Source organism: Gymnoscopelus braueri (genome assembly GCF_963280865.1).
Source record: "Gymnoscopelus braueri genome assembly, chromosome: 8".
NCBI classification, from domain to species: domain Eukaryota; kingdom Metazoa; phylum Chordata; class Actinopteri; order Myctophiformes; family Myctophidae; genus Gymnoscopelus; species Gymnoscopelus braueri.
The window spans coordinates 22046560-22073674 of NC_137609.1; the positions used below are offsets into that span (position 1 = coordinate 22046560).

At 45.7% G+C, this 27115-nt stretch overlaps 1 protein-coding gene across 4 annotated transcripts in view; it reads right to left on the reverse strand.

Moving 5' to 3' along the window:
• The window catches only part of auts2a (activator of transcription and developmental regulator AUTS2 a), a gene marked incomplete at its 5' end in the record, with an annotated part of 386388 nt that overhangs the window by 30063 nt on the left and 329210 nt on the right, over positions 1-27115 (reverse strand). For all 4 annotated transcript variants that reach the window (XM_080434942.1, XM_080434943.1, XM_080434941.1 and 1 more), the window contains one exon: positions 10906-10954. In XM_080434942.1, coding sequence (XP_080291068.1) covers positions 10906-10954 — 49 coding nt within the window. The remainder of the gene's footprint in view (positions 1-10905; positions 10955-27115) is intronic.

A 27115-nucleotide genomic window follows, 5' to 3' on the forward strand; every position in this document is an offset into this window, starting at 1 on the left:
AAAATATAAAGCTCACTGTAAAGAATTTTTCAGGACAGGAAGAAGTCAATAAATGGAATGAATGCATCAAAACATGCCTTCTATAATGGAATACATAGATGGAAAGTGATTTAACTGCTAGTCAATATCAACTAAGACCCCATAGTACACATCAACATAACTAAATGTGTATCACGACACACTGACTTGCATTGTGCTGCAACAACATGTGTTCCTTGTCAGTCAATGGCGGGCTGGCAGCTCAGGGAACAATAGACAATTGCCAACTTCAAACGCTCACAGGCTTCTAATGTATCTCAATCATTGTCACATGCTCGTAAAAAGCAAATCTTCCCCATAAAAAACATGCACGCATACACTCTCTCCATTGTCACACAGAATGAACACAACATTTTACAAGTTTACAGGTCAAAGTGCTACCTTGATCGCAGTGTGTTTGTATGGCTGCCCCTACAGGTCCACTGCCTTCGTTGAGTTTTCCTCCATTGAGCCCCAGCAGCCCGTCAACTAAACCCGGCGGACTGTACCAAATCGGACCATGGGGGTGACCTCTAACTGTACAGATGACACCGATGAAGTGGTAGACCGCTCTCCCTCTTTCCCCGTTTTGAGACACTCCACAGTGAGGCAACGTCAAAGCTCTGCTACTCAGTGGTGTCGAGCGGAGAAAATAGCCGTTTCTTTCTCTCTCTCTCTCTCTCTCTCTCTCTCCGTCTCTCCTCCCCCATTTCCCTCTGTTGATCTTTTTTAGCCACAGGGCACTGTATTGTAGAGTAACTGATTTGCTGCAATAAGGAAAGTGACAGCTCGGGCTGACACACTGACACACCGCATGATTTCACTGGGGAGGCAGGCACTGATGGCCGGGGAGAGATATCTTTCCCCGGAGAGTCATCAGTTCTGGGGCCTCTTTCAAAGCCAAATGGGGCCAAACTGGTCTTTACGCTTCCGCGCCGAAGGTGCGCCGAACGCGCTCACAAGGATCAGATTCAACACAGCCTGAGAGAGAGAGGCCGTTAAAATTATATTACGAAAGCTAACTTCCTAACAGAATAATAACGTGACTGCATGAGGTCGAGTTCCTTGAAAAATCCGCTCAAGTATCAATTCACACGCAACCTTTTCAGCATTACTGGACACGTTACCGTGCTGGAGTTTGTGCGTGTGTGGCGGCTCTGTAAAGTACCGTCTCATTACCCCGTGGTCAGGTTTCACAGTGCAGAGCAATTAGCGGCAGACCCAGGGTGGAGAGGGCAAGAACACAGACCATGGGGTTGGTAATGGTCCCCCCTCCCTCGAGCCATCCTTCCATTACATCATCTCCGTTGTCTGTTGATCTATTTATCCGTCTACATAGCACAACCCGGAGTGTTAATGAGTTAAATTAACAATGTTTAACAATGTATCCATCCGAACCATCTATCTATCACAACAATAAAAACCTCTTCTCTCTCTACTCACTGGTCCTCTCTCTCCATGTTTACTTGCTTCAAGCTCAGCCTCGTCCAACCTACCCCCACAAATTAGCCAGGGGGCTGCAGGCCAAGGTTTTGACGGTGATGAGCTTTGGCTGTGGGACTGCTACCCTTGGAGAGGGGAGGCTGGCTGGTGTAGGAGAGCTCAGAGAATAAGAGTGGTGGGGGGCTTAAGCCTGAGCTGTTTATTTGAACTGCGCCGAGTCGTCCAAACAGTCAGCTGCTTTGCTGCTCCCTCAACAAGCCCCTGAGTTTAGGCTACGACCAGCGGCGGCGGCGAGAGGACAACCCGATATCTCCCATTGGACAGCGGCCGCCCCGCGGCTTGGGTTACGGAGAGAGGAACAATACAGCCTCTGTCCAACGACTCCTTCCTCGGCGGAGGCGTATAGATGCAGACAGGCCCGCTAGTGTCAGGCCTGGCCATGGGATTCATACATCATAACGCCACACATTGCACGCCGACTCGAGCACAGGGCTTATGAGGGGGGGGGGGGGGGGCTTCCAAGCAAGAGTTTCCTAACTTCACCTCCAAATGGCCCAGCGCGGACCCCCCTCCCCCCTTAATGCATGCTAAGAGCAAAAACAGACCTACAACCCATACCAATGCAATGGCCCGTTTACTCTCGCCTTGATCGGTCTGGATTCTCTGGAGAAAAAAAAGAAAGGAGTAAAAAAAAAGAGAAGCACCCTCTCTGGGATGTCGGTTTTTGAACGACAGTGTTTACACTAAAACCTGACACGTGGAATAAAGCGGGGACGCTGGAACCCCCGAAATCATATAGCTCCCGCCAGGGCCCGGCCTAATCTTTAACAGATGGCGACAGGCCGGAGAACGCTGATGCGTTTGGGCAGGCTTCTAAGAACCGGGGCCAAAAAGCCAGAGATGTTGAACCAATGGATGGTGATAAAAAGGAACATTTTGCAGTTCGTTGGGTTTTGTTTATATCAAATGCACAAGCTTTAAATTTCCTTTCCAATAACTTTACACACACACACACACACACATGCTTGAGTGAACCATAACCACATCCTCACGGCACTATCTTCTCAAATATCATAATATAGCCAAACGTTCATTCCAGCAGTAGGGGGCGATGTTGTTCTGGTGTTTTGACAGTAATAGCCCTCTCCATTACGGCTGTCTAGGACTCACAGCTCCCCACTCCATCTACTCCGTGGCATGTACTGTATACATGAATGAACCCTGGGTTGGGATAAATGAATTCCAGGCCAGAGCTGTGATCTGGGGGCAGGACTGTTGGCCCAGAAACACATGTGAGGTTAACTGTGTCTGTGGAAGGCCTGGGCTGCCATAAACATACCTGGATCCTGCTCTGTAGTCTTCTGTTCTAATGTGTCCTGGAGCCCACCGGAGCTTTATTTATCCGCCCTGCATATTTATGAGAACCAGAGAGGAGGTGAGGGGGTAACCTCTTCTCTTAAGGGAACAATTAAAGCCTTACTTTCATCAATCCTGGCCAGAGACCCTCCTTCTCTCTCCAGCCATGTTCTAGCTCTTTAGGTGCCTTCTATTATGTCTTTCAATCTCAAAGCGCAAGTGTTAACACTTTTCAGCCTCATGACCCCTGAAACCTCTTCTCTGAGGGAACCAGGATGGATGGATTCTCCCACCCTACATTTTTCCCTTTCTGAAGACACACCACATTTCCCGAAGCTCAAGCAGACGGTGTGTAAACCACAAAGACTGACTTCTCAGCTTCTCTGGAACCAAAAAGATTCCTACAGTCACAGTCAAGGATTATAACAATTACCACATTGGGTCATTGGGGTTCAATGTGTTTCATGCATGAAAGGGCTTCCATATGGAGGGTGATTGTGGCTGCATGGTCCAAATATAAGCAAGAGAACGTAATGGCTATGAATGAATGTCACGCATTTACGCATTTTATTTTGTAGAAGCATCAACAGTGTCACATTGCACACCTGTACTTTACCTAGTTTTATGATCTAAGATTTGTCCTTTGTATATATTTTGTTGTGACTTGTGCAGAGCTTTTGTTGATTACTTCTCTGTCTGCTAAAACATCCCCCAATTTCCAGGAGTTAATAGCTTAATCCTTGAACCATAAAATCCATAGCGGGTGTCTCTTTAAACAAAAAATGCCTATTGAGCAGGGTTATGGTACATTTAATATCCAGCTTGCCCTCATCAGCTGTATATAAAAGACCAAATCCTGCTTCACACCGCTTAGAGCAATGCCACCCTTGGGGTGAACCATTTTACGGTGAACAGTAATCGCAAGCCCATAAATCTTATCCACTGTGTTAATCCCATCACATCTGAGTACATGTGTCTGCAAGGCTGCTACGGTTGTATTTCTGGGATAGACCCCTCAAGTCATTTACGAGGATTTAAATCAGCCTGTCACACTGACATCATGTGTCAGTGGTTAGTTAACATTTCAAAAATGGAGATTTTTGGAGGCAGTGTTATGGAAATGGCTGGAGGGAAAAGACCTTGGCAAAGACACAACCTGCAGAGCCTATGGCCTTGACAAGTAAACAAGCTTTAGTCATACAAAGAAATTGTAGACAATTCCACACGGATTATGTTGCACGCGCGCTCACGCACACGCACGCACGCACACACACTCGCACACACGCACGTACACCTAAGCCACCATGAGGCCTCATTAGAAAGAGCGGCTTTCTCCCCCTCTTTGGCAATGTCACCTCTACCGCAGGGACCACAGACTGACACAGGCATAATTGGCCTGAACAAACCAACAGTGTACAGGGAATGCCTTGGTCCTGATGGCGTCGTGTATGTGTGCCTCTGTGTGTGCCTCTGTGTGTGTGTGTGTGTGTGTGTGTGTGTGTGTGTGTGTGTGTGTGTGTGTGTGTGTGTGGCACTGTGACCCTGTTAATGTAGCACCGTTGGGAGGAGAGTGGCTGATGTCACATTGGATCAGTGCATGTTGGTGGTAGTGATGCTGGTGGTGGTGGGGGGGGGGGGGGGGGGTAGGACCTCCCCCTGAGATAGACAGAGTGGTGCTTTCATCACCTCCACCGGTCTATAATGTCTCCGGTCTCCACCATCAATCATACACACGTCAGTGACGCCCCAGAGGCAGCACTTCAAAATGACTATAAAAGGAACCCACATACCAAAAAAAAAATCTGGGCTTTATGGCTCTCTCAATTTGAAACGTTTACTCTATTATTGCAGGAAACATGCAAACGTATCCATGTGTTTCCCTGCCCGCTCGTTACATCTCACCAAATTACCATGCGCAATTAAAAAGGTACAAATACACTGGTAGGGCTGATCGCAGTTCATCAAGTCATGCTCTTTACTCCTCAACTAAGTCAAAGAGAACTTGTGCGACCATCTCATCATCAGCCCCAATATTGTCTCTGTAACCAAAGATAGTATGTCACAATAAACCAAGACTGCTTACATAAATCCAAAATCTTTACATAGACCAGTACAGTATACGCCTTAGACCGCTACTCCGCTGGGATCTGAGAGAAACAGGGCCCGTACAGTATACGGTTTCTTACCATTCAACCGTGACTGCTAAAACGACACATATCTCAGTGTGGCAGACATGGGGGGGGGCTGCTGGCAGGAAAACCGTGGGCCTTTAACTTTGATCTCTGGAGTGCAGCCCATTTAAATGTTTGTGTTTGAGATGTAGGCCTTTAATTTTGGCCTGATGGGTTCCAGGCTCTTTGGGCTTAGCGTGGCATGTCGGATATTGGAGTGTTTACACAGTCCCCCTGCAGCTCTCCCGGTGCTGAAATAAGTGCATTAAGATGGATGGATTTACTTAAGACTCTAACCTCGGGACTCGGGGAACAAACTCTGAATGACCTCTTTGTGTTATTGGAGGGGATGGAAGGAGATTGGCCCATACCCGTGTGTTTGTGTCCGTCCTAGGGTAGGCAGGCACTCTGCACAAATTCTGACTATTACCATGAGATAGTTGACCATAGGATGGTTTAAAGAAAGAAAAGAAGATAAATTGCGATTGATAACCATTCAATCACAGGTCCAATTTACAAGATTGCTTGGCAGAAAGTCCCACAAGAATCCCTGCCTTTTTTCTCACCATGGTGTTCACTCTCTTTTTCACAAAGCACAGCACTATGTAATAACAGACCATAATCCTTCGGTTATTTACGAGTTGCTTCCACGGAGTCCAGCAAAACAAGTGACATTTTCTGCAACATTCTTCTTTATCGCCGCATAATTCCATAATAATCCTTCTGCACGATATTACCCATGATGGTTGTGATGGATTTTGGCATGAAGAATGTGCGTTAAAGCCCAGGAAGAGGCTCTCAATGGACCACTTTCTCCACGCACATTAATAGCACAATGCCTGCCTTATACAGTGGAAGTAATGCTTAGTAATACTAGGTAATACTTTTAGTGCTGAAGCACATGAACCCTAGCGTCCCTATTCTGGGGGTGAACCTTTGGTGAAAGTGCGTTGTGTTCTTGTCGATCTGCTATTTTTGGCGCAGAGATATGGTTAGGTAGAGGGGAAAAAATAAGCGGGCCAAGGATAGATGCCTGGGAGCCCCCCGGGTCAACTAATCACATAGGGTTTAAGTGGTTAATCTTTTCAAACACATAGAGGTTGAAGACTGATGCCTTACAGCCGAGACCCGGGACTAATGAGCTCAGTGTGATCAGAGCTATAATCTAAACATTATGTTGAAACATGCAGCATAGGAAATCTTGCTATTTTTCTCTGCCTACTAAACCTCTCTCTCTCATACGCACACACAGTCCAGTGCGTGTCTATGCATCATTCAGTGAGCTGTGAGAGGCAGGGCGGCGGGGGGGGGGGGGGGGGGGCATTGTTTGTCACAGTGAGCCAGTAAATCAACGAGGGCCGCCGTTGATTTGTTAACCTTTGTTCGGCCGTGTCAGCACATGACGCATCGCTGGAGCGGCCCCCTTTCATGGCTATGAAATACAGCCATTCTCTGTGTGTAGTAGTCGCAGCCATGGAGTGGAGGGGGAGGGGGGGGGAGGGCGGGTCTTCCAGCTCCAGCACAGGATATTGAGCTTCCTTTACCCCTTAGAGACACATTACATACCCCTGGCTGGAGACGGGATACCCAATAAAGACTACTCAGGGACAGGGACTCACATCTGCTTTACCGACATTCCATTCAAACGACTGGACTGATTCCCTCAGATCCAGGGTTTTTCTTCTCAAATAAACAGATTATATGATCTGAATTAAGTTTGCGTTTTTGAACAATATTGTCTTATTCTAACACAGCTATGTCTTTGGGCGGGTGGTGGGGGGTTGGGCAGTGACCCGTCGGTGACCTCCCTACCCCCTAGCAGAGGGAAACAGACTGTCCTTGACTTGCAGCCATTCTTCAGAATGCACAAAAAAAGGCCAGCGGGAGCCGGGTCATCTTTCTACTGTGCATCAGGTCAAGTTCCACAGCCCGCCGCCGGAGCCTTGACACACAAACCCACACACAGACGGCAGAGGTCAAACAAAGGGCAGCCGAGGAGAGCCCCGGGGCGGTAAACCAACACTGGCGCTGCGAAAAAGGCTATAACCTCCTCTTTCCAGTCGGGCTGAATGAGTTAGGAGCTGCTCGGGTGATTTGTGGTGCGATTGTTGCTCTCTATATCACCCGAGATTACAGCAGGTGGCGGGCCCCGCAAGCCTTGAAGTAATATAGCTCTATCAGCAGTCCTCCTCTCAGGAAGTGGGGAGAGAGCGAGGGAGAACGAGCGCGAGAGAGAGAGAGACAGCGAGAGCAAGGCAGGAAAAACAAGCCCTCGGCTCCCTCCCACACAGACGTTAATACGCTCACAGGCCATTTTAGCTCTCCATGACAATCTAGGGGAGCTCTTCAGCTCGGTTATCTGCCATGAGACTTCACCTCTGCGTCCCGCATTTTTCCGTTCTCCACGCTCTCTCGTTAAACAGTGCCATCAGCGCAGCAAAATTATACCTTCCACATCACACATTAGCACACCCCCCCCCCCCCCCCCGTTGGTGGTGGCAGAAGAGCACTCGAGCCGACTTGCACTTCACCACTGGCGCTCTCTGCGCTGGCACCAGCCCAGGGTCTCGCCGTAGCGCAGTATTCATTTTGGCAATAACTCCTGTTCCTATAATGGGCTGTGGACATCAGTGCTGAGAACCACTATCACTTAAATTCTTTCACCTGTAACTCACCTCAGCATCATGACAGAAAGGCATGGTGCCCAAGAACACAAGATGTTATCCAGACAAATTATTTAATAAGGAAGGTACTCAAATGATACATTACTATGTAATGAAGAGGTGTCTGTAACGAGATAAGTGGCACGTATGACCATTAAAACGTTTAGCAAAACTGACAAATGATACAACATTTTTTTAAAGGAAACAACAACTAGAAGTTACAGATGCTAAAGCGTACAAGAATGCTTTAGATAACTAGTTCAATTGATCACTTTACAAGTTCATTATGCTAAAATAGTTTGCTGGGGGTATGCTCAAACATGACCTCTTGGCTTTGCTTAGCTGATTTAACAGCTGATAGTCTGGGAAGTAACAACACCAGAAGGATGGAAATATAATTGAGGAAAGAAAGATTATCGACCTAGGACCTGGCAGTAATCAGATGACAGATCTGTATATGTGATTTTCTCTTTACACAATGTGGCAGCCAAGCAATCTGCACCACCCTCACCCCACCCCACCCCAGCCCAGCCCCCACACACACAATGCTAGCCTTAACAACGTCTGGATAGTAATTTCCACCCATGGCACCTTGAAAGCAGCTTAGCTTTGGGAAAATCTGTTTATTTCACCCACAGGCAATACAATGTGCCACGGTTTTCAGACTGGTGCTTACGCCAGACTTCTCTGTCCGATGTCTCCCAGAGAGGAAATTAATCAGGCTAGCTAACGTTAGCTGCGGGCACCTACGGTTGCCTTGACAGTCATGGTAATTATATCTAACATTTAGTGATTGTTAGTTAATGAAGGTTTGTGCCTGGGCAAACTGAACCCTGTGCGAGTGGAACGAGGGAGGAAAAGACTAAGAGAGAAAGTAGTATGCTGTCTACGAGTCTATAGCTCATAATAACCATGGCCTATGCCTATGGTTGAAGCTGACATGAGCAGACAAAACATTCTCAGTAATTGGATTTTCTCTTCATAAAAACAAAACATTATGGCTGGTGAGAGAGGGGACAGAAAATGTATTTTTTTATATGTGAAGTAGCCTAGGTGAGAGACTAGCTCAGGGGCTTGCGCTAACAACCACCCATGTTCAGAGAGATGTGAGACTGCCCTCAGCCACTTTCCATAGTCATTGCAGCAAACCAGCAAGTGTATTTTCTTCCCACTTACAGTAGTTTCTACAGCACAATAATATCCTGTGTTTAACATAGAGGGGTGCATTTTTACACTGATGATTTACAGGTATTGAATGTGTTCCCATGCTGGGATCTATTAAACAATATCTAGACAAAAGTTACAATATTTCACATATTCACATCTGCTAATATAACAGGACCTGAGTTGTGATTCAAGCTGTATTTCTATATTTCTACTACTTGGATATATTTTGATCTCTATGGCTCCACTGCAGCAATATTATTGGTAGTCTAACTACTACACAAAGCATTTGGAGCTATTCCATCATTCCAGCGCTCCCTTGAATAAACCGACTACGGCTGTGTTTGAATGTTGTTTCTGCTGCCGTTGCCTGACATTTAGCTTTCTCACTCGGTGCCATGGCCCGCTTAGCCCCACACTGAACGCTAAGCCCAAAAAAAGCATTTTCTGTGTACCAAAAACAAAGCACACACCACAAAACAAATGGAGAGACTTTCTGCACCTGCCCTTGGGCAAATATTGACATTCATCTCCCCCACAAATGGAGAACCTCTTTTAGCGATTTCTGGTCAGAGCTGTTGCTTGTTCCAAGGCTTGGTTACGTTGCGGTAGTAATCCCCTCCAACAAAAAACCCACCCGGCCCTTTTAATCTCTGCAAGACCCTCCATAAAAATACCAGTGGCCCCAACTCCGTCTGCACCTGGATTCTTTTACTCGCCTTTTGCGATAGCAATAGACATTAGCATATGGCAGGAGAGGAGGAGGGTCGGGGATGGTAAAAAGGGAAGAAAAGAGGGGATATTTAAATGGAAATAGGGGCCAAGAGAGTGGACTGCCATGCAGCAGAGAGAAAGCGTATTTTGTGGACTGTTTCCCCCAGTCAGGTCCTTTCACGGAGGGAGAGAGAGGGCGGCCCTGTGTTGATTTAGGCCACACAAAGGGGGCCTTAATCCTTTCAAGGGAACCAAATCTCTCCCACAGAGAAGCGCCTTCAAAAGGAAACCTCCCTGTCAAGCATGGCCATTGAGCCCCCCGATGGACGCCACAAATCAAGCCCTGGAGGGAATCAAAGGCCAGAATGTGGGAAATGTGTTTGGAGGTCTGCATGGAAGAAAAGTGCAGGAAGAAGAGGAGGGGGGGCTACATGCATCTATCGGCACCAATCGTCCCTGTTTCTGCCACTGCTCTGAAGGGGTCATGACCCCCTGTCTTCAAATCTCCTCCCTGCCCTGCATGGTTACTCCCCACCATTACAGAGGAATGTCTATTCGCACTGAGCACCTCCATTTATCCCCAAGCCAGGGAAAATGGGGCTGCCTTTAACAGCAAATTAGTGACTTGATAATGAGGTCACATGTGGTGTCTGCACTCTGAGGCCATAAGCAGATGCCTTCCGTGCCCTTGCCTCATTCCCGACAGTGTGAGCACATCCTTATACAGTGTGAACACATCCTCGCTTCATTCCCTATAACGCGAACACCTCCTTGCTTCCTTCCCTATAACGTGAACACATCCTTGCTTCCTTCCCTATAACGTGAGCACATCCTTGCTTCCTTCCCTATAACGTGAACACATCCTTGCTTCCTTCCTTACGGCGTGAACACATCCTTGGACATCTCCTCCAACACAAGCCCTAGCAGATTTCTATATATTCTACACACAAGCATGTCAAATGTCTACATTGCTATTTCATTTACGCATACTGTGTATTCTATTTGATCTTGTTATAAGCAATTATATTAAATTATATTAAAAATACAAAATTCAAGATGATGATTATAAAATGTGCAAGATTACCAATTTCTGTTTATCACATTGTGTTGATTTAATCTCATACAGGACCAAGTAGGCGTGTTAATTTCTTGATTTCTTTGATGCAGACGGAGCATGAATCACTCCGGTAGTTAACAACACCTGACCTGTGTAAATGAATGCAATGCACCATTGTATGATTACAAAGAAGTCTACAATGTGACGATAGCACTAAAGGCAGAGTAGGTTCGTTTTTAAATGCTGTGAAATCACATTAAAAAATGGTGTTAACATCACTGTCAGCTACATGCACATTAATATTAAGCAATCTCCATACCTTTAACTGCAGCTGTGCTGAAAAATTTCTCTGAGCCAGCATCAGAAACCTGCAAGAGATAAAAGTGTCATTAGAAAAATGGCCTTGGACAGGTGGGCTTCAGAGATAAATGCTCAACAACGTATTGCCAGCTGACTGAGGCAAAACAGTTGGCACTTCACCTGGACGCCACTTGATGGCAATGTTGGTTCATGCCAAACTTGTCCGTTTACCCTGCAACGCTCTCTGTCAGGGCAGCACCAGCATCTCTTTTCCTTTTTACACGCAAGTAAGGAGCGATACGATTTGCACTGTTTTATATAATAAAAACCTATTAGATCATAATATTAAATGTATGTAAGAGGTGTTGATTATATCAACCTCGTCGACAGGATGGATAGATTATCGAAAAGTAACTAACTACTGGTTGCGCGCGGCAAAGACATCTTAGAAATAGGACAACAGCCCCTGACCTGCACATCAGTCCAGGCCTAACAGAGATATTTCCTACAATAAATCACAATATATTTGGATGATTAAAATCTCGGTACATTTTTAGCACCACTGCAATCTCTGAAGAATAAGGTTTGATGTTGTAGGCTATGTGTTACATCTTTTTTGTGTCAAAGCAGCGTATATTCCCTATAATATGTCAATATCCTTATTTGCAACCCACCACAGGAGAAAGCTATGATTTGTCCCTTTATTTAATGGATGGAAACATTTATAAGGGGATGCGTGACAGGGATGTGGCCACACTATCGAAATAAAAACAATGCGAAACAGACCAAGAAAAATAAAATAACCCCCAATTAACCAAAATAACTAATTAGTGGTTTTGTTAGAGGGTGAATAGTATCTGACCAAGGCTTATAGCTGTGACGGATTTTTCAAGTCCCTTGCAGTCAAAATGTAAACAATACACGCACGAGAACAAACGCCAATCAGGTGCAATGTGTAAAATATAGAGACCCGAGATCTTTCACCATGATGACTGAATGTGTCCATAAACCATAATCAACACGCAATTATGCAAACAAAACAGATACACACACAGTTCAAAGCAACACGGCATACCTTTGATGTGGGTTTTGTCAAGAAGGCAAATTAGTCAGGTTATTACTTTGGCGATCTAGTAAAATAGAGCCTCGTTTCACATTCTGCTTGTCATATAATAATAATCCATATAGAGGCGGCGAACTCTACTCCGTTTAAACCGAGGACAGCCATGCGAAGAGAAGCCTTTCCAAGAAAAATCCCAATGTAATGAACAAGACGAGAAGCGCTCACAAAGATACTGCGCCTTTTGGACAAAGAGAAGGACGTGTAATGCCAGAGAGAAAGCTTCAGCAACAGCACTGGAGACGACCAAATCCTTTGATGCTCGGGTACGTGTCGTTCCTTGGAAAAAAATGACACAATGTGATTTCTTTCCAAACGTATATTCTCCTATCGAAAATATCCTTAAAACGAAGTGTACAGGATCCGTAAAAGGTTGCGTGATGATGATGATGATGGTGCGTCCATGGACCACGCACGGTCCCAACAGAACAAACAATCCAACAAAGCGCACACCGGTTCCCCTACTGCAGCGACAAGGAGGGAGAGACGGAATCGCGCGATCTGTCACCAAAATATCGACGGTATCGTTGTGTTTTTCAGCTGGAAAGCCTGTCTAACCGCTGCAGACAGAGCCTCTCCTCATCCGCTCCAAGCACAAGACACATTCCCATTCATCCAACGGACTGGCTGGCTGCTGGAGAGACTGGAGTGCTGCTGCTGCTGCTGCTGCTGCTCGCCTTGACGCTCGGTTCCTCCCACTTCCTCCCGATTCCTATCTGACTCGGGTTCAACCTCAACCCCCGACTTCTTCTTCAGAACACAAACACACACGCGTTTCTGCTTCCGAAGCGCCTGAATATACGGTCTCCGCGGCGGCTCCCGAGCGCGTTAACGGGCTGCGTGAGCGGGGCGCAGGGAGGGAAAAAAAATACACCACACTGCTGGCAGTGAGTGGAGCTCCAGAAACGCGAGAGAGGGAGAGAGAGAGAGAGAGAGCGGTCGAGCAAGAAGAGGGAGGGAGAGGGGGAGGCACCGACACAGAATGATATTCTTTCTTTCAGTCTCTACAGAGAGGGAGATGATGTCAGCCACTAATGAATTCCCCAGTAGGGTGCTGCTACCGTGAGGGGAGGAAAACAAAACGCTCTTTATGAGCAGCATGCACCTCCTCGCAGCCCACAGGCGCTGTCTTCCTGTTGGATAAACTCCCACTCCACTGTCCCAGAGGGAGGTCAGCCTGGTACTATAATAAAAGCTCCTTGGGTCATCCAGCCATTAAGTCAGCATCACATTTTGATGTCTGGTCGGAGCTATTAACCCGCAGCCCCAAACCAGATAAACCTATAACTTATAAAAGCGCATGTCCCTGACAGTGATGTTCTTCCTAGACATACAGCATGATTACCAGCCATTTTCCACCAGTGACACTAAATGCAGTGTCACTGAATGTTTGACACTGAATGTTTGGGATGGATGTTTAGTTGGGGGTTACTCGGAGGTCTGCTTCATATGAACAGTCAAAAACCAAAAACAATCTGGTGGTCTTAATCTCATGCTATTCCTGGAAAATCCTCTTATTGATGCACAACACAAACGCATCCTATAGCTTCTCTAATGAGCATTAACCCACAGCCTGGGAGGTCATTGGATCTACAACATTTCTGCAAAAAGATTTCCAATGCCATAACGCCCCAGCCAACACAGAGCAGAACACAGATTTAGCTCCTAGTTGCATCAGGGTGCTAATCCATCCCTCTACCCACACTGTAACAGAGGGAAGGTCAGTTGGCTGGAGCTTACATTTGCTACTCACATACATGGTGCAGTGTGTGCAGTGGTGGAAAAAGTACTCAGGTAGCAATACCACAATATAAAAATACTCCGTTACAAGTAAAAGGCCTGTGTTCAAAATGTTACTTGAGTAAAAGTACAAAAGTATTGGCATCAAAATATACTTAAAAGTACCAAAAGTAAAAGTACTAAAATGTTTGAAAACAGTGGTTGTGAGCTTGTAGATCGGCTATTTTCAAATAGCCTATGTATAAAATAGGGCTGAAGTGGTTAATGTATGTTTTATAATATAATAATTTATATCTGAAAAGTAACTAAAGTTTTCAAATAATTGTAGTGGAGTAAAAGTACAACATTTATCTCTGAGATGTAGTGTAGTAGAAGTATAAGTATTGGAAATTGGAAATACTCAAGTAAAGTAAAATACCTCAAAATTGTACTTAAGTACAGTACTTAAGTAAATGTACTTAGTTACTTTCCACTACTGAGTGTGTGCCTACAGATACAGTAAATATGCATGACTTCCCAAGATGAACTGCCCTGAGACATCGCTCTAATTCTTTCCGCAGTTACTTTTCAACAAATCATCTCAAATTTGGCGTCAGAGAAGTGAATGTTGAATGATTTGTTCAGTTGTATAAAACTAGTCTGGCACAGCCAGACTAATATCACTGCCTAGATATTAGTCTGGAATCTCTGTGTGGAACCTGCATTTCCAAGGGGCGAATTCTAAAAATGCCTCTGGTGATAAACCCGTCCCATATTCGCATACTGGGCCCTGATTGGTCCCTCACTACTTCGGAGGGAGTGAAATCCAATAACAACTGAGCGGTGCCAGACCAAATCTGCCGAGGGCCATTTCTTTTGCAATGGCAGATTCGTCTGGTTTCCAGGCTAGTGTAAAACCAGGTTAATCAGAACAAGAAACAAAATGAAGTAATTTACCTGTAAACAGTGTTTACAAAAGCCACGTTAGGGTCGTGGACCAATTTTTATGGGTCGCAACAAATATATATTTATTTCAGTTTCCTACATAAAAAAAATATGAATTCAAAAGATTAAAAAAAGAAAATCACAACTTTTCACCAATTAAAAACAAGCTACAAAGTTTGGGAACCACTGGTCTATATTCACTACTGCTCGTGAGGTCAGGAACTCCCTTCAAGCATGTTCAGTACAGCTCCAGTACTTAAAAAGGATTGGAAAGCAGATAAATGCTTAAATGAATGTGACTTGTCCTTGTCCATTATATTCACAGTCCTTCAATCAAACCTGATATGCATCACTGCTTAGTTACTATGAAACCAATTTAAATTAAAAGATTGACCTTGTTCTGTAATGTTGCCCACAGGCTATGGAATGACTTTGCCAACTATTGTTATTTAGCTGAAATATATACCACAGTACACACAAATTGCATTTTAATAACAAGAAACCAGTAAAATCATGTTTAAAATTAGCTACCCGTGGAATAACGTTATGGTAGCTAGTCATTTTTATCACAAGCATTCTCGTGTTTTGATGTGGAGGACGTGATGAAACATCAAACAGCTTATTGTGGTTTTCCTTCAGATGTATTACACGCCTGGCTGCAACATATATATTTATACCGCTGCCACAGAAAGAAAATGGCTACCAACTCCCTTCATGGGCCTGTGCAGCAGCAGCAGCAATGAATGGCTCACCGCTCCCCATCCTAAACGCTCATTATCAGATTTGAGAGAAACCCCAAGTCTGTGATTACATCCTCACCGCCAAACAATCAGCGACCGGATCTCTCACTGCACATTATTTTTAATTCGAATGAAACGCTGACAGCAGCACGCACACGCGCACACACACACACACACACACACACACATACACACACAGCAATCTGGTATGGAAAAACAGTGCTTGGCTGTGCCTGAGAACGTGCCGAGATCAAACGCGAATGTCTGGAGTTATGCTATGTATCCCGGTAATTGCCGTCTGTGCATCGAAGTTCTGTCTATAGACCATCAGCTTCTGGCTGACATTTTGTCATCTTCTATTCCCCCCTTTTTTGTAAACCCTGATCCTTCACTTCAAAGTAACCAGAAGCATGTTTTTCTCTCCCCCAGCAGCCCTGGTTTAATTTTACAGGAACTCCTTTCCTAGATTGCAATCACAGGAGACTGGCTCTCTTTTCATGAGCCTTCCTGCCATTATGCCAAATCTCTCTCCTCATTTAAAATATAACTGATAAGCGTAACATGAGTGCTGGCAATGTAATATGTTAAAAGCTCTTATTAAATTTGCCCGTTAAAACGCCGAGCTCTTTCTCTCCTGCACTCGCAGGGCTCACAGTTTTTCCTCATTCTCTATTCACACTGGAATGGGATGTGGAATGTCAATGGAGAATGGCAGTCATCTAAGCCGGGTAGAGATAGCTGCAAGTTCACAGTGACACCACTATGAGTATTACGGTTGGCCCTTGAACACCTTCACAGGAACATTTGAGGGTTCAATAATTTAGTCAACTCAAATGAACTTTTGACATTTGGTAGTCTTTGATATATTTTTTATTTACCATCAACTTTTAACATGTACATAGTATGAATTGACAATGTGAAGGCATAATATGAACTTGGTCCATAGCGTAGTAGACATACAGTAGTGCTTTTTCTGTCTAATACAATGGCCAACTTCCAAGAGCATGAAATTAGTTAGCTTCCTGCTGACTAAAAAAACGTAGTGAACCAAAACATTATTTTCTCACTACATTTGCTATGTACTCCATGTGCGACTCCCATAATGCTTTGTCGCAGTTAAGACGAACGGACAGTATTTACTTTCTGTATTGTGATGTATTTCCTAGCTACAGTGGCGGTGGCACAGATCCTGCGTTGGTATATTTAGCAATTTGACTCCTAAAATAAAATCTGGAGATCTACAAGGTGACAAGACAACGCGTATATACGCATAATCTTCATTTCAGCTCATCTGTAAGATGAACAAAGTAGTTTATTGCACGGAAAGATTTAGCAATTATATTTCACAGATTTTCTTTTAAACCAACGTTAATTGTATTGCACCACTGTCAGGTCGGTTCATCTGAAGAGTTGGAGGATGGTTGTCGTCATGGTCTGTGCACAAAATATCCTGAGTAATGTAACTAATCAAATGATGATGTTAGTTTGATTAAAAAACATCGACATGTAATTCAATTTACACAACCCAACACATCCATTTAGGTGATAGTATTTGACAGCTAGTTTACTCAGATAATTGACCATATCCACACACTATGCCGCCACACATTTAATAAAATAAAAAGAAATTAAACAAAAATGAAAATAAAACGATTCACACACCACCAGCCGCCATTTTGCATGAGCAAAATGGCCGTTGTGAATATGGTCAATGACGTGGCACTCTTATTGGCACTCCTTGCAGGGTTTCCTGCAGGAAACAAATGTAGTCGAGGTGCTACTAGAGGGGGGTGCACATGTGCACGTGCATGCTGGGCTGCACGGTATGGACAACATTTTCTCACCTTAATATGTATGCAAAATATCTTAATAGCGATACAATATACAGCGTTCACCCTTGCTATTTTATATTTTAAGTTTAGCAAAAGTGAAAACTATTACAGGTCATTTACAAATCAAGCTCTGACCAGAATTCAAACGCTTACTTTTTGACTTGACCCGACATGACGAACATGCTAAGCTTTGCAATGGTCACGGAAATCACTGTTATCATTCAATACAAAAACATCATTACTGCTGTTTTGAATCTGACATAAGGAACCAACGTAAACAGTAAAGCTTTTCATATGGAAGGCTATTTAAGCTGCTTGCTGCTTATTTTCACGCGTTGTTGTCTCCGCCAGGCCGAAAGGCATGGCGAGAGAGTACGTTTTACCCCCTGTCCGTCAGTCCGTGTGTGTGTGTGTGTGTGTGTGTGTGTGTGTGTGTGTGTGTGTGTGTGTGTGTGTGTGTGTGTGTGTGTGTGTGTGTGTGTGTGTGTGTGTGTGTGTGTGTGTGTCCGTCCGTCCGTCATTCTGTCATTTTGTGTACAGCTAATCTCCGGCACCGTTGGCTTGATCGCAGCCAAACTGTGCACACACACTCCCTGGATGCCAGAGCAGAACCTCTGGCCCACATTTTTCACATAGGCCTGTTATAGCGCCACCAGGAGGCCGCTTTGTGCAAAGCATATTTTTTGACAGTATACTCCTACAGATTTTGCCCAAAAATCATGCAAATCGGTACACAGCATCTCTATAGTCATTAAACGAAGCGACTCTTTCAGATTTTTCATATTCCATCTTGATTGGCTAAAAATGGCTTCCAGAGTGCTCCGTTTTGAACAAAATGCCTCAAATCATGAACACAGCATGCAATTAACATGACATTTTGCACGCACATTCCCATTAGGCCGAGGAAGAAATGCCACTTGAACATTTTCAAATCAGCCTCATGGTGGCGCTATAACAGGCCCATTTGTGTTTTTACCTATAACTGCACCGATCTGTGTGAAACTCTGTATGCGCACTCCCTAGAGGTCAAGGAAAAACCTTTGCCCTGCATTTTTCACTTCTGCCTTTTATAGCGCCACCAGGAGGCCGACTTGTGTAAAACATATTTCTTTATATTACTCCTTCCGATTTTATCCAAATTTCACGCAAATCGGTACACATGATGTTTCATTTTCTATATTCCATCCTCATTGCCTAAGATTCACATCTAAAGTTTGCAGTAGTGGCTTGTTTTGAACAGAATGCCGCAAATCATGCAGCGTCAGATTGCGGTCAAACTTTGCACGCACATTCACACTATGTTGAGGACAAAATGCTACCCTTTTAACATTGGCCTGTTATAGCGCCACCAGCAGGTTAATTTAGCACAAAAAAAATTGAACAAAATGCCTCAAATCATGAATGCAGTGTCCTATTGCCGTGCAAGGCCTAAAAAGAAATGGCACCCTTTTCACATTGGCCTATTATAGCGCCACCAGGAGGCCACAATAACCTACCTGACCTGGCGGAGACCTGTGCTCCGAGGAGCACTTTTTCTAGTTTAATAATACATTTGCATCAAGAGGCGAGCAAGCAGATTGGGAGGACAGGCGATAAATCCCGTGATAAATCCCGTCTCATGCACACGCCCGCTCGCACTAGAGTTAAATATCTAGATAATGAAATGATAATGATTGTTCAGCCCCAGTGCATACTCTCCTGTGAGGGTATAGGGCGTCTAATGAGTTGGTGTCATGTACATTATGGAAAACACAACTACATTGGTGGCAGCCTTTTCTGATGTTTAGTCTCAGTCTGGGCGGTGCGCCGAGGCTGAACTAGTCTGACGTAATCTCTGCCTTGTTGTTCTATATCTGGCGTAAAATGTCCAAACATTGGGTGTCCTGAGATTTGCAATGCGGAAAAACAGTTATTTTCCCATGTATTTCAATAAGCCTCGTCCATTGGAAAGCGTGTTGTCTAGCAACGTGTTGACACAATGCAAAGCCTTGCGTAAAGAAGTTGAGATTAGTTCAACTTTGCTGGACTGCATTGCAACATGATTCACCAACAGTGGATTGTGAAAAATGAGCAGCACACAGAACCATAACAAAGCAGACTTGTCCGTTGTTTTGCCATATGGCAAATCTCAATGAAGGGTTCATTTCTTAAAACATACAAACACATGCATTGAGAATTGCCAACACCACTCCTGCCAACACCACTCACCAGCCTGCGGAAGGATTATTTTTCTTTCTTACCACAGTCATTATATCTGACCTTATCTTCCAGCGCCTGCACTGGGCTGCCAATGACAACTACCCCTAATCTCTACTATCACCCCCCCCCCCCCCCCACCACCACCACCACCACTGGCTGCACTGACAGACCCTTTCTTCCCAATTCCTCAGACACATAGTCAGACACAAATTAATCTGTCACTCACTGTAGCAAAATGGGGACAATGCAGGTGAACATGCACATGCATGCATGCATGCAAACAGTCCACGCACACACGCATGCACGCACACAGTCCTGCCTGAAAGCCCAGAAGCGTTAATTTCTCCCTTGGCCGAGGGGTAGGGTGGGGATTCCCTTTGGGATGAGGGGTAAATGTTTGGTTTGCTACTGTACATGGAATACCCGAGTAAAAATTCAGGTTTTTGCACATGCATGCATACACAAGGAACACAAAGGAAAATGTAACCCACATAAGACCCATGGGTTTATGGACTTGGGTAAACATAAATATGATGAAAGTATAGGAGCACAATCTCTTAGGACAGTGTATAAACAGTATGTTTATATTGTACAGTACAGTACCCTGCACTCAAAGTCTGAGACTTTATAGGGACTTGACAATTTCCTGTGAATTGAAAATCAAACCTGTGAATAACAATGGCAAAAAGAGAAGCTTTATTTCGCATGTCCTTCATCACTTATTTAACTCTGTGCTTATCGCATAGGGGCTGTGACTGGCATTCTGGAATAGTTATGAGACTGGCGGACACAGGGATAAAAGCTATCCATCTGATACGATAACAGGACGGCTAAAAGCAGATCCTTTCTGCTATAATAAGGCTTCCTGAGCTGAGAGATATGAAACTCACATCATATGTCAGTCAGGGGGCGGCAGGAAAGTATTCCTTCCTCATGTTAAAAGCCTGTAGAGACTGTGTTATCTACTTATCAGGATCTGCTTATCTACCCCCTGCTCTCTGAAAGCAGTCAGGGCTGTAGGACTTCCAGATAACTGGCCTGTGTTCAATGGTAGACATTATCTGGATCAGGTAGGCAATAATCACATCCCATTGACATTGTGGCGTGTAAGAACCGACCTGTCAGCGGGAACAAACCTACTTTACCGGCCGTCCGTCCAATGTCCAAGAAAAAGGGTTCAACCCTCCCTTCCTCAAATGCTTTGGTTACATCCCTAATGCATTTCCTCCTGTATTCTTAGGAGAAATGGGGGACCCTTTTGTCTAAATTATAGACATTGCCATGGAATGTGGGCTGCCATGCAGTTGGTAATTTCAGGCCAGTCAATCACTTCCTCCCCTTCCAACAGAGACCAGCATGTGTGCACACCCACCCACACACCCTCCCACACACACCCTCCCACACACATCCACCCACACACAGCCACATGCACTTGCATGCAAACATACTCACAGACCCAGGTTTCCCAGGTTTGAAAGATGATAAAATGCTGCATTAACCGCTTAAACCCTATAGTTCATTGACCTGGGTCCCCCAGGGGTCCGTTAGCTTTTTCCCCCAGGTGCCCGTTCCATTTTTCCCTCTACACCAAATATCTTCACCAAAAATAGCCGATATACAAGCTCACAAGATTCACACTCGATTAAAGTCCTCATCATCGTGCTACTTTTCAAAGACACCTTCACACAACAAGCAACAGCGCACCTGACTTCCTCACACAGACTAAAAAGGGCTTTATTATCCGAATATCATCATTTAGTCCCGATATTCTCAAAAGCTCTTCCATGGTGCTATTTTCCAGACAAAAAGAATACATTCTGAACAGCCGTTCCACCACCTTATCTGCATGTCTATATTCACAGAGACCCAGCAGACATCAACAACCAAAGGGACTGCCCCTCCCCAGCCTCCCAGGCTTTGAATTCACACCAAACAAGAGCTACCGCACTGGCAGGGATGATATTTTTGCCTTTGTTGCTTTCTTCCTGCCACTGATGAGAGAGGTGGTGTGCGTGCGTGCGTGCGTGCGTGCGTGCGTGCGTGCATGCGTGCGTGTATATAAAGGAGGAAGAACTGATGGGGAAGAGAGCAACAGAGTGACAGGAAGAAATAAAGAGAGGATATGAGAAGAGAAAGAGTGAGAGGCAGAGGCAGAAAAGGGAGGGAGGGAGGTAGGGAGGGAGGGAGGAGGGGGGGGTGGAGGGGTGAGAGAGAAAATGCCCCGCTGTGTCTCTAAAAAGAGGAATGACTACAGGAAGAACACGGAGGAAATCACCAGGAAGGCCGGTATTAAAATCTGTCTGGCCTCTGATAGACTCCTGTGCCCCCCCGAACGATCTGCCCAGCTGGAGGGATATGGTCAGAGGGATTAGGCTTCTGAAACGCTCCGTCAAGACCATTCTGTCAGGCATGAACTGAGACAGCCCCCCCCCCCATACACACACACACACACACACACACACACACACATGCCCCCCTCACCACACCACTCAGCTCAGCCTCGCCAAGGCTCTTTTCTGAGCTCAACTGCTCCAGAGCCCGATGATAGGCTCTCTAGGGGACATGAGATGGCCCCGGACTTCAAAAGCCAGCTTGACAGACAGCAGGGAGGTCTCTGCCTCTCCCTTTCTCTCTTTGTCTCTCTCTCTCTCTCTCTCTCGCTCTCTCTCTCCCTCTCTCTCTCCTTCTCTCTCTCTTCCCATCTTGGCCCAGGCCCCCGCTGGCCATGGAGGGGTTTCTAATTGCATTTCACAGGGACTGAACTAAATAAGGCTGTTGTTCTGCCTACAGTATATCCCTGCTGCAGGGTGGGGTTGGGGGCTGAGAGATGGGAAGATGGAGGGTCGGACGAGGGCTAGGGGGGGTGGGCGTGTGTGTGTGTGTGTGTGTGTGTGGGGGGGGGGGTGCAGGGGGGGGGGGGGGGTGCATAGGAGGGATTTGAGCCTTCTGTTATGTGACAGAATGTTTTAACATGTCAAATTCCACCGAGACGCGGGCTAGGATATCCTTCCCTGGCCTGGCCACCTCTCACCCCTCTGTTCCCCTACCTCTGTAACAGTAGACAGGCAACTGGTTGAACAAGCAGAAAAGAGAGAGTGTGTCTGTTGTGTGTGCGCACGCACGCACGTATGTGTGTGTGTGTGTGTGTGTGTGTGTGTGTGTGTGTGTGTATGTGTGTGTCCAAGTGAGTATGTGTGTGTGTGCGCGTGTTCAGAGACAAGAGGGAGAGATTTCATCTGTGAAAGCCCTCTCCATTCCCCTAGCTGCCGCCCCGTTAGATGAAAAGTGAGCCTGTGGTTTTGTGACCTACATGTGGAGCTGGTTGTGGGCCGGAGATGGGGGCCACGGCGATGCTACCAGGGGGTCTGTCTGTTGACAAGCACGGGGAGCCTCCTTCCACTTTGAAGCCTCGCACATTTAAATATTTCATGACCCCCTCATCTCCAGCCCAGCACGTCGGATTTGTGTCTTGGCCTGTGGCAGCCTTTCATTAATAGCACAGTGAGATGGGGCTCTATCGCCTGCATCGATATAGGCTCCTACGTCTACACCACCCCCCCCCCCTTTTGGCTTTCCTTTTGCATATCTGGCGAATGATCTCTGTTAAACGCTGCTAACAATTACCACAATTACAGATAAGCCTAAGTGTGTCAAAGCCACAACATGATGTTTACAGTGATTAACATGCAGCGTTATCAGTGGGAGCTGGTAATCAACCCGCGCCAGTGCTGGGTTCTTCACAAGATCACAGCCCTCTTTATCTGTCACGATCTATAAAAGGCCACTGCACAGTCAAATCCTCCACGTTCATTTGACTTATAATCATTTGGAAGTGTAAAAATGTACCCATTTCGGTCGATCTTTACACGATCAAGGTTACAATAACAGTAAGGATTTTACCCGTCAGGATCCATTTCGGCAAGGGTCCATTTGGCTCCCATTTTTACACTGTTGGAGTGTAAAAGTAGTGGCAGTGGCTCAGGGGTAGAGTGGCCAGTTCAATCCCGGGCTCCCCCAGAGTTAGTGTCGAAGTGTCCTTGAGCAAGATGCTGATCCCCTAATTGCTCCCGATGAGCAGGTCGGTGCCTTGCATGGTTTCCTCTGCCATCGGCGTGTGAATGTGTGAATCTAATGCACAATCCATGTAAAGCGCTTTGGATAAAAGCGCTATATAAATGCACCATTTGCCATTTTGTAAAAATGGGAACAGTCAACAGTGTGGGTGAGGGGAGACACGGCAGCCACGCTTGGCATTGGCACATTTAGCACCCATTCCAAGGCTTCATTCCTCTTCCAGGTTCATTTGCAGTGCAGTATGCATGTGATGGTATACTAGTGCACTGTTATGTTCTTATAGCACACAGTAGCGCTATAGGAGATGCTTATCAAAGCAGGGAACATCAGCACACGTTACCTTTTCATGTGCCGTTATAATCATCAATGGGATAGAAAAATTACTAAATAAGAAAGCCTTCATCAGAGCATCTGAAAGGCTCATAGCCGTCACGCGTATAAGCGTTAGTTTATTGGTGTGTGCCAATGAAAAAAGTGGAGATGTGAATACTTTGTCCTCCATTGATTTGAACATTTGGATGTGCTGCCTTTTTGGGATATATAATGCTTATATAATGTATACATTAATGCTTTGAGGCTCTCAAGAGCATCATGACTGCACTTACAGCAGTATACAAATTGCAGTATGTTTATTTTGTATACAAGCATATATTTGACAGTGTATCACTGTCAAATCAGAAATATGATTCCTTGTAAGTGGGGACAGTGGTTTTTTTCTTTTAAATAGAGAGTGGGACCAGTACATTTCCAGGAGGGCGCATGCTGGCATGGCACAGAGCACCCCGTCTGTAAATGTGTCTCTCTCCGGGGGCCTGTGAACCATGACATAAGGACCTGCTTGTCTGCTTGTAATAGAGATGCCTTTGAGAGGGCCCTGCGTGTGCCCTGCGTGTGCCCGTGGGACAACATTCCATGCTTTTCCTCCGCAAACTCACTGCACCGCCGCCAGGCAACCCGGGGTCCTAAATGTGCACATTGTAAGGCTGCCCCACTGGCTGCCTGACAGGAGCACATTCACCATGGGGTTATTTGAGTGGACGCAAGGCTCCCAGGGTACAGATATAACTGTGTGTTCTCACTGAGAGAGAGAGAAAGTGTGCGTGTGCGTGTGTGTGTGTGTGTGTGTGTGTGTGTGCCACTCTGTAAACAGTGTTTGTTTACGTAATTGTTTCAAATGATCAACCGTATGGCTTGTTGTTGCTTTTCGAGCGACACCTGGAGAGGCATAAGTGTGTGTGTGAGTATGCACGATGAGAAAATGAGTGCAGCAATGAACGAGGTGTTTTCTTCCAGCTTGTGTGCCTGTGTGTGTATACCTGGACTCAGAGGACCATTGGTGCTAAGAACCACCCAGGTCTCTTAGTGGCAGTAGCACATAATTTTGTCATACAAAAAATACACTTCATTATTCTTAATGTTTTGTGACCGCCAATAACCGCCTACAACCTGAATGCTCTACATTGCTACTTTGTGAAAGGAGAAGGCCATCATAGTATACTATACCGCACAAGACAGAGAAAGAAATGCCAGCAGTGGGTTGTTCAAAGGAGGATAATAAATAATCAAACAAAATTGGTCAACCCTTTGACCAATATGACTTTAGGGTTTGAAGAAGAAGAATAACGCACGCACACACACACACACACACACACACACACACACACACACACACACACACACACACACACACACACACACACACACACACACACACACACACACACACACACACACACACACACACACACACACACACACACACACACACGTTGAAAGCATAATTTCTGCCTCCCGGCCTGGCGGAGTTAAGAATAATAATGTAAAAAAACACCAACATAAGTCAAGTGTAAACAGTGCTACCAATCCGTTTTTTGTGTGTGTGGCACCAAAGACAGATTTACAGTGGGGGGGGGGGGGGGGAATAGTGGGGGGGGGGGGGGAATAGTGGCAGTGTGGAGCCATGGCACCCAAGATTATCAGCTGTTGTAAACCCAATCATCAGTGGCCGGCTCATCTGGGCTTACCATGTACTGTGTTTACCAACATGAAGCCACTACAAGATGATCTGAGGCTGCCGCTGGCTGTCATGTCATGCGTGCACAAGTACGCACACTGGTGTGTGTGCACCCCCGACCCCCCCCCCCACACACACACATACACACACACAGAGCCCGTAAGAGGATTTCACACTTGACAGGGAGAGTCTGTGTTGCTTAGCAAGGGAGACAGCTGAAATGCCTCGCACAACTTGACCTCACCATGCATGTATGGGCACATATGTTAATGTGGCACACGCATGCGCACACACACACACACACACACACACACACACACACACACACACACACACACACACACACACACACACACACACACACACACACACACACACACACACACACACACACACACACACACACACACACACACACACACACACACACACACACACACACAGTTGTCACACTTGGTTCTCCTTTCACTGTCCCATTGACACAGAGGTAAACAATTCATCCATTGAAAAGTTTTAATTCAGCGCAATGAACAATACGGTGGCCCACGGGGTCACATGGGCCAACTCCAACAACACGCTTTGGGGACCTGGGCTAACATGAGCCAAGTTAGCTTGGGTTCAACTCAAGACTGAGCTTTGGCTGGAGAGCGAGGGCGACTCACGTCTTTGTGTTTTCCTCTGCTGTCAAGTGATTAGTGTGCTCCGATGATCACATTGTTTGCATGAGGGCGGTTGGCGAGCCCTCAGGAAGTCATTTAGAGAGTTCGGCGACTCTCCCAATGAAAGGGTGTTAGTGGAGGGGGTCTTTTAGTCACGCTCTGTGGAGTTGTAACTCTGACTGCGCTAAGCCCTCAGGGGGCTACCGATCTGACAGGGAGAGGTGGGCCCCCATAACACCTGTCATCGACTCCGATTCCACTAATGCTTTGGGCAAGGTAGCACCTGACACAGCTTATGAATTCACACATGGAGGGATGCGTAGCAACACAATATGTGAACTATGCTGTTTCCTAATATGTAGGTTTTGCTATGGTAAAAAAATCCTGAGTGTTCATTTATCACTCTGGGTTTTATGGTGAATGTGTGATACAATGAATGCACACATACATGTGCACTTGTGAAAATGTACAACAAATCACATAAACACACACACACACACACACACACACACACACACACACACACACACACACACACACACACACACACACACACACACACACACACACACACACACACACACCGCCTGTGGGAGGTGTCCTCCTGAGAGCCCTGAGGTGATGAACTTGTCAAAACAACATATTGGTTTCTCTCCACTTCACTGTGGTGTCGCTTTGTTCTTTTACCCTGCCTCGAAACATCGCATCTGATTTGCCCTGGATATGGCTGATGCATTTTTCAGGAGTTACACCAAAAACACCATGTCCATCAACATTAAAAAAGCAGTCCCAGGATTTTTTTAAACCTCATGTTAAATTGAAGGCCCACACTTGATATGAGCATGACATTTTGAGCAGCTTCTTACATTAAGGAGTTTAAGCGCTCCGCACCGCATGTTGAAGAGACAAGGTGGAATCTTGTAGCAT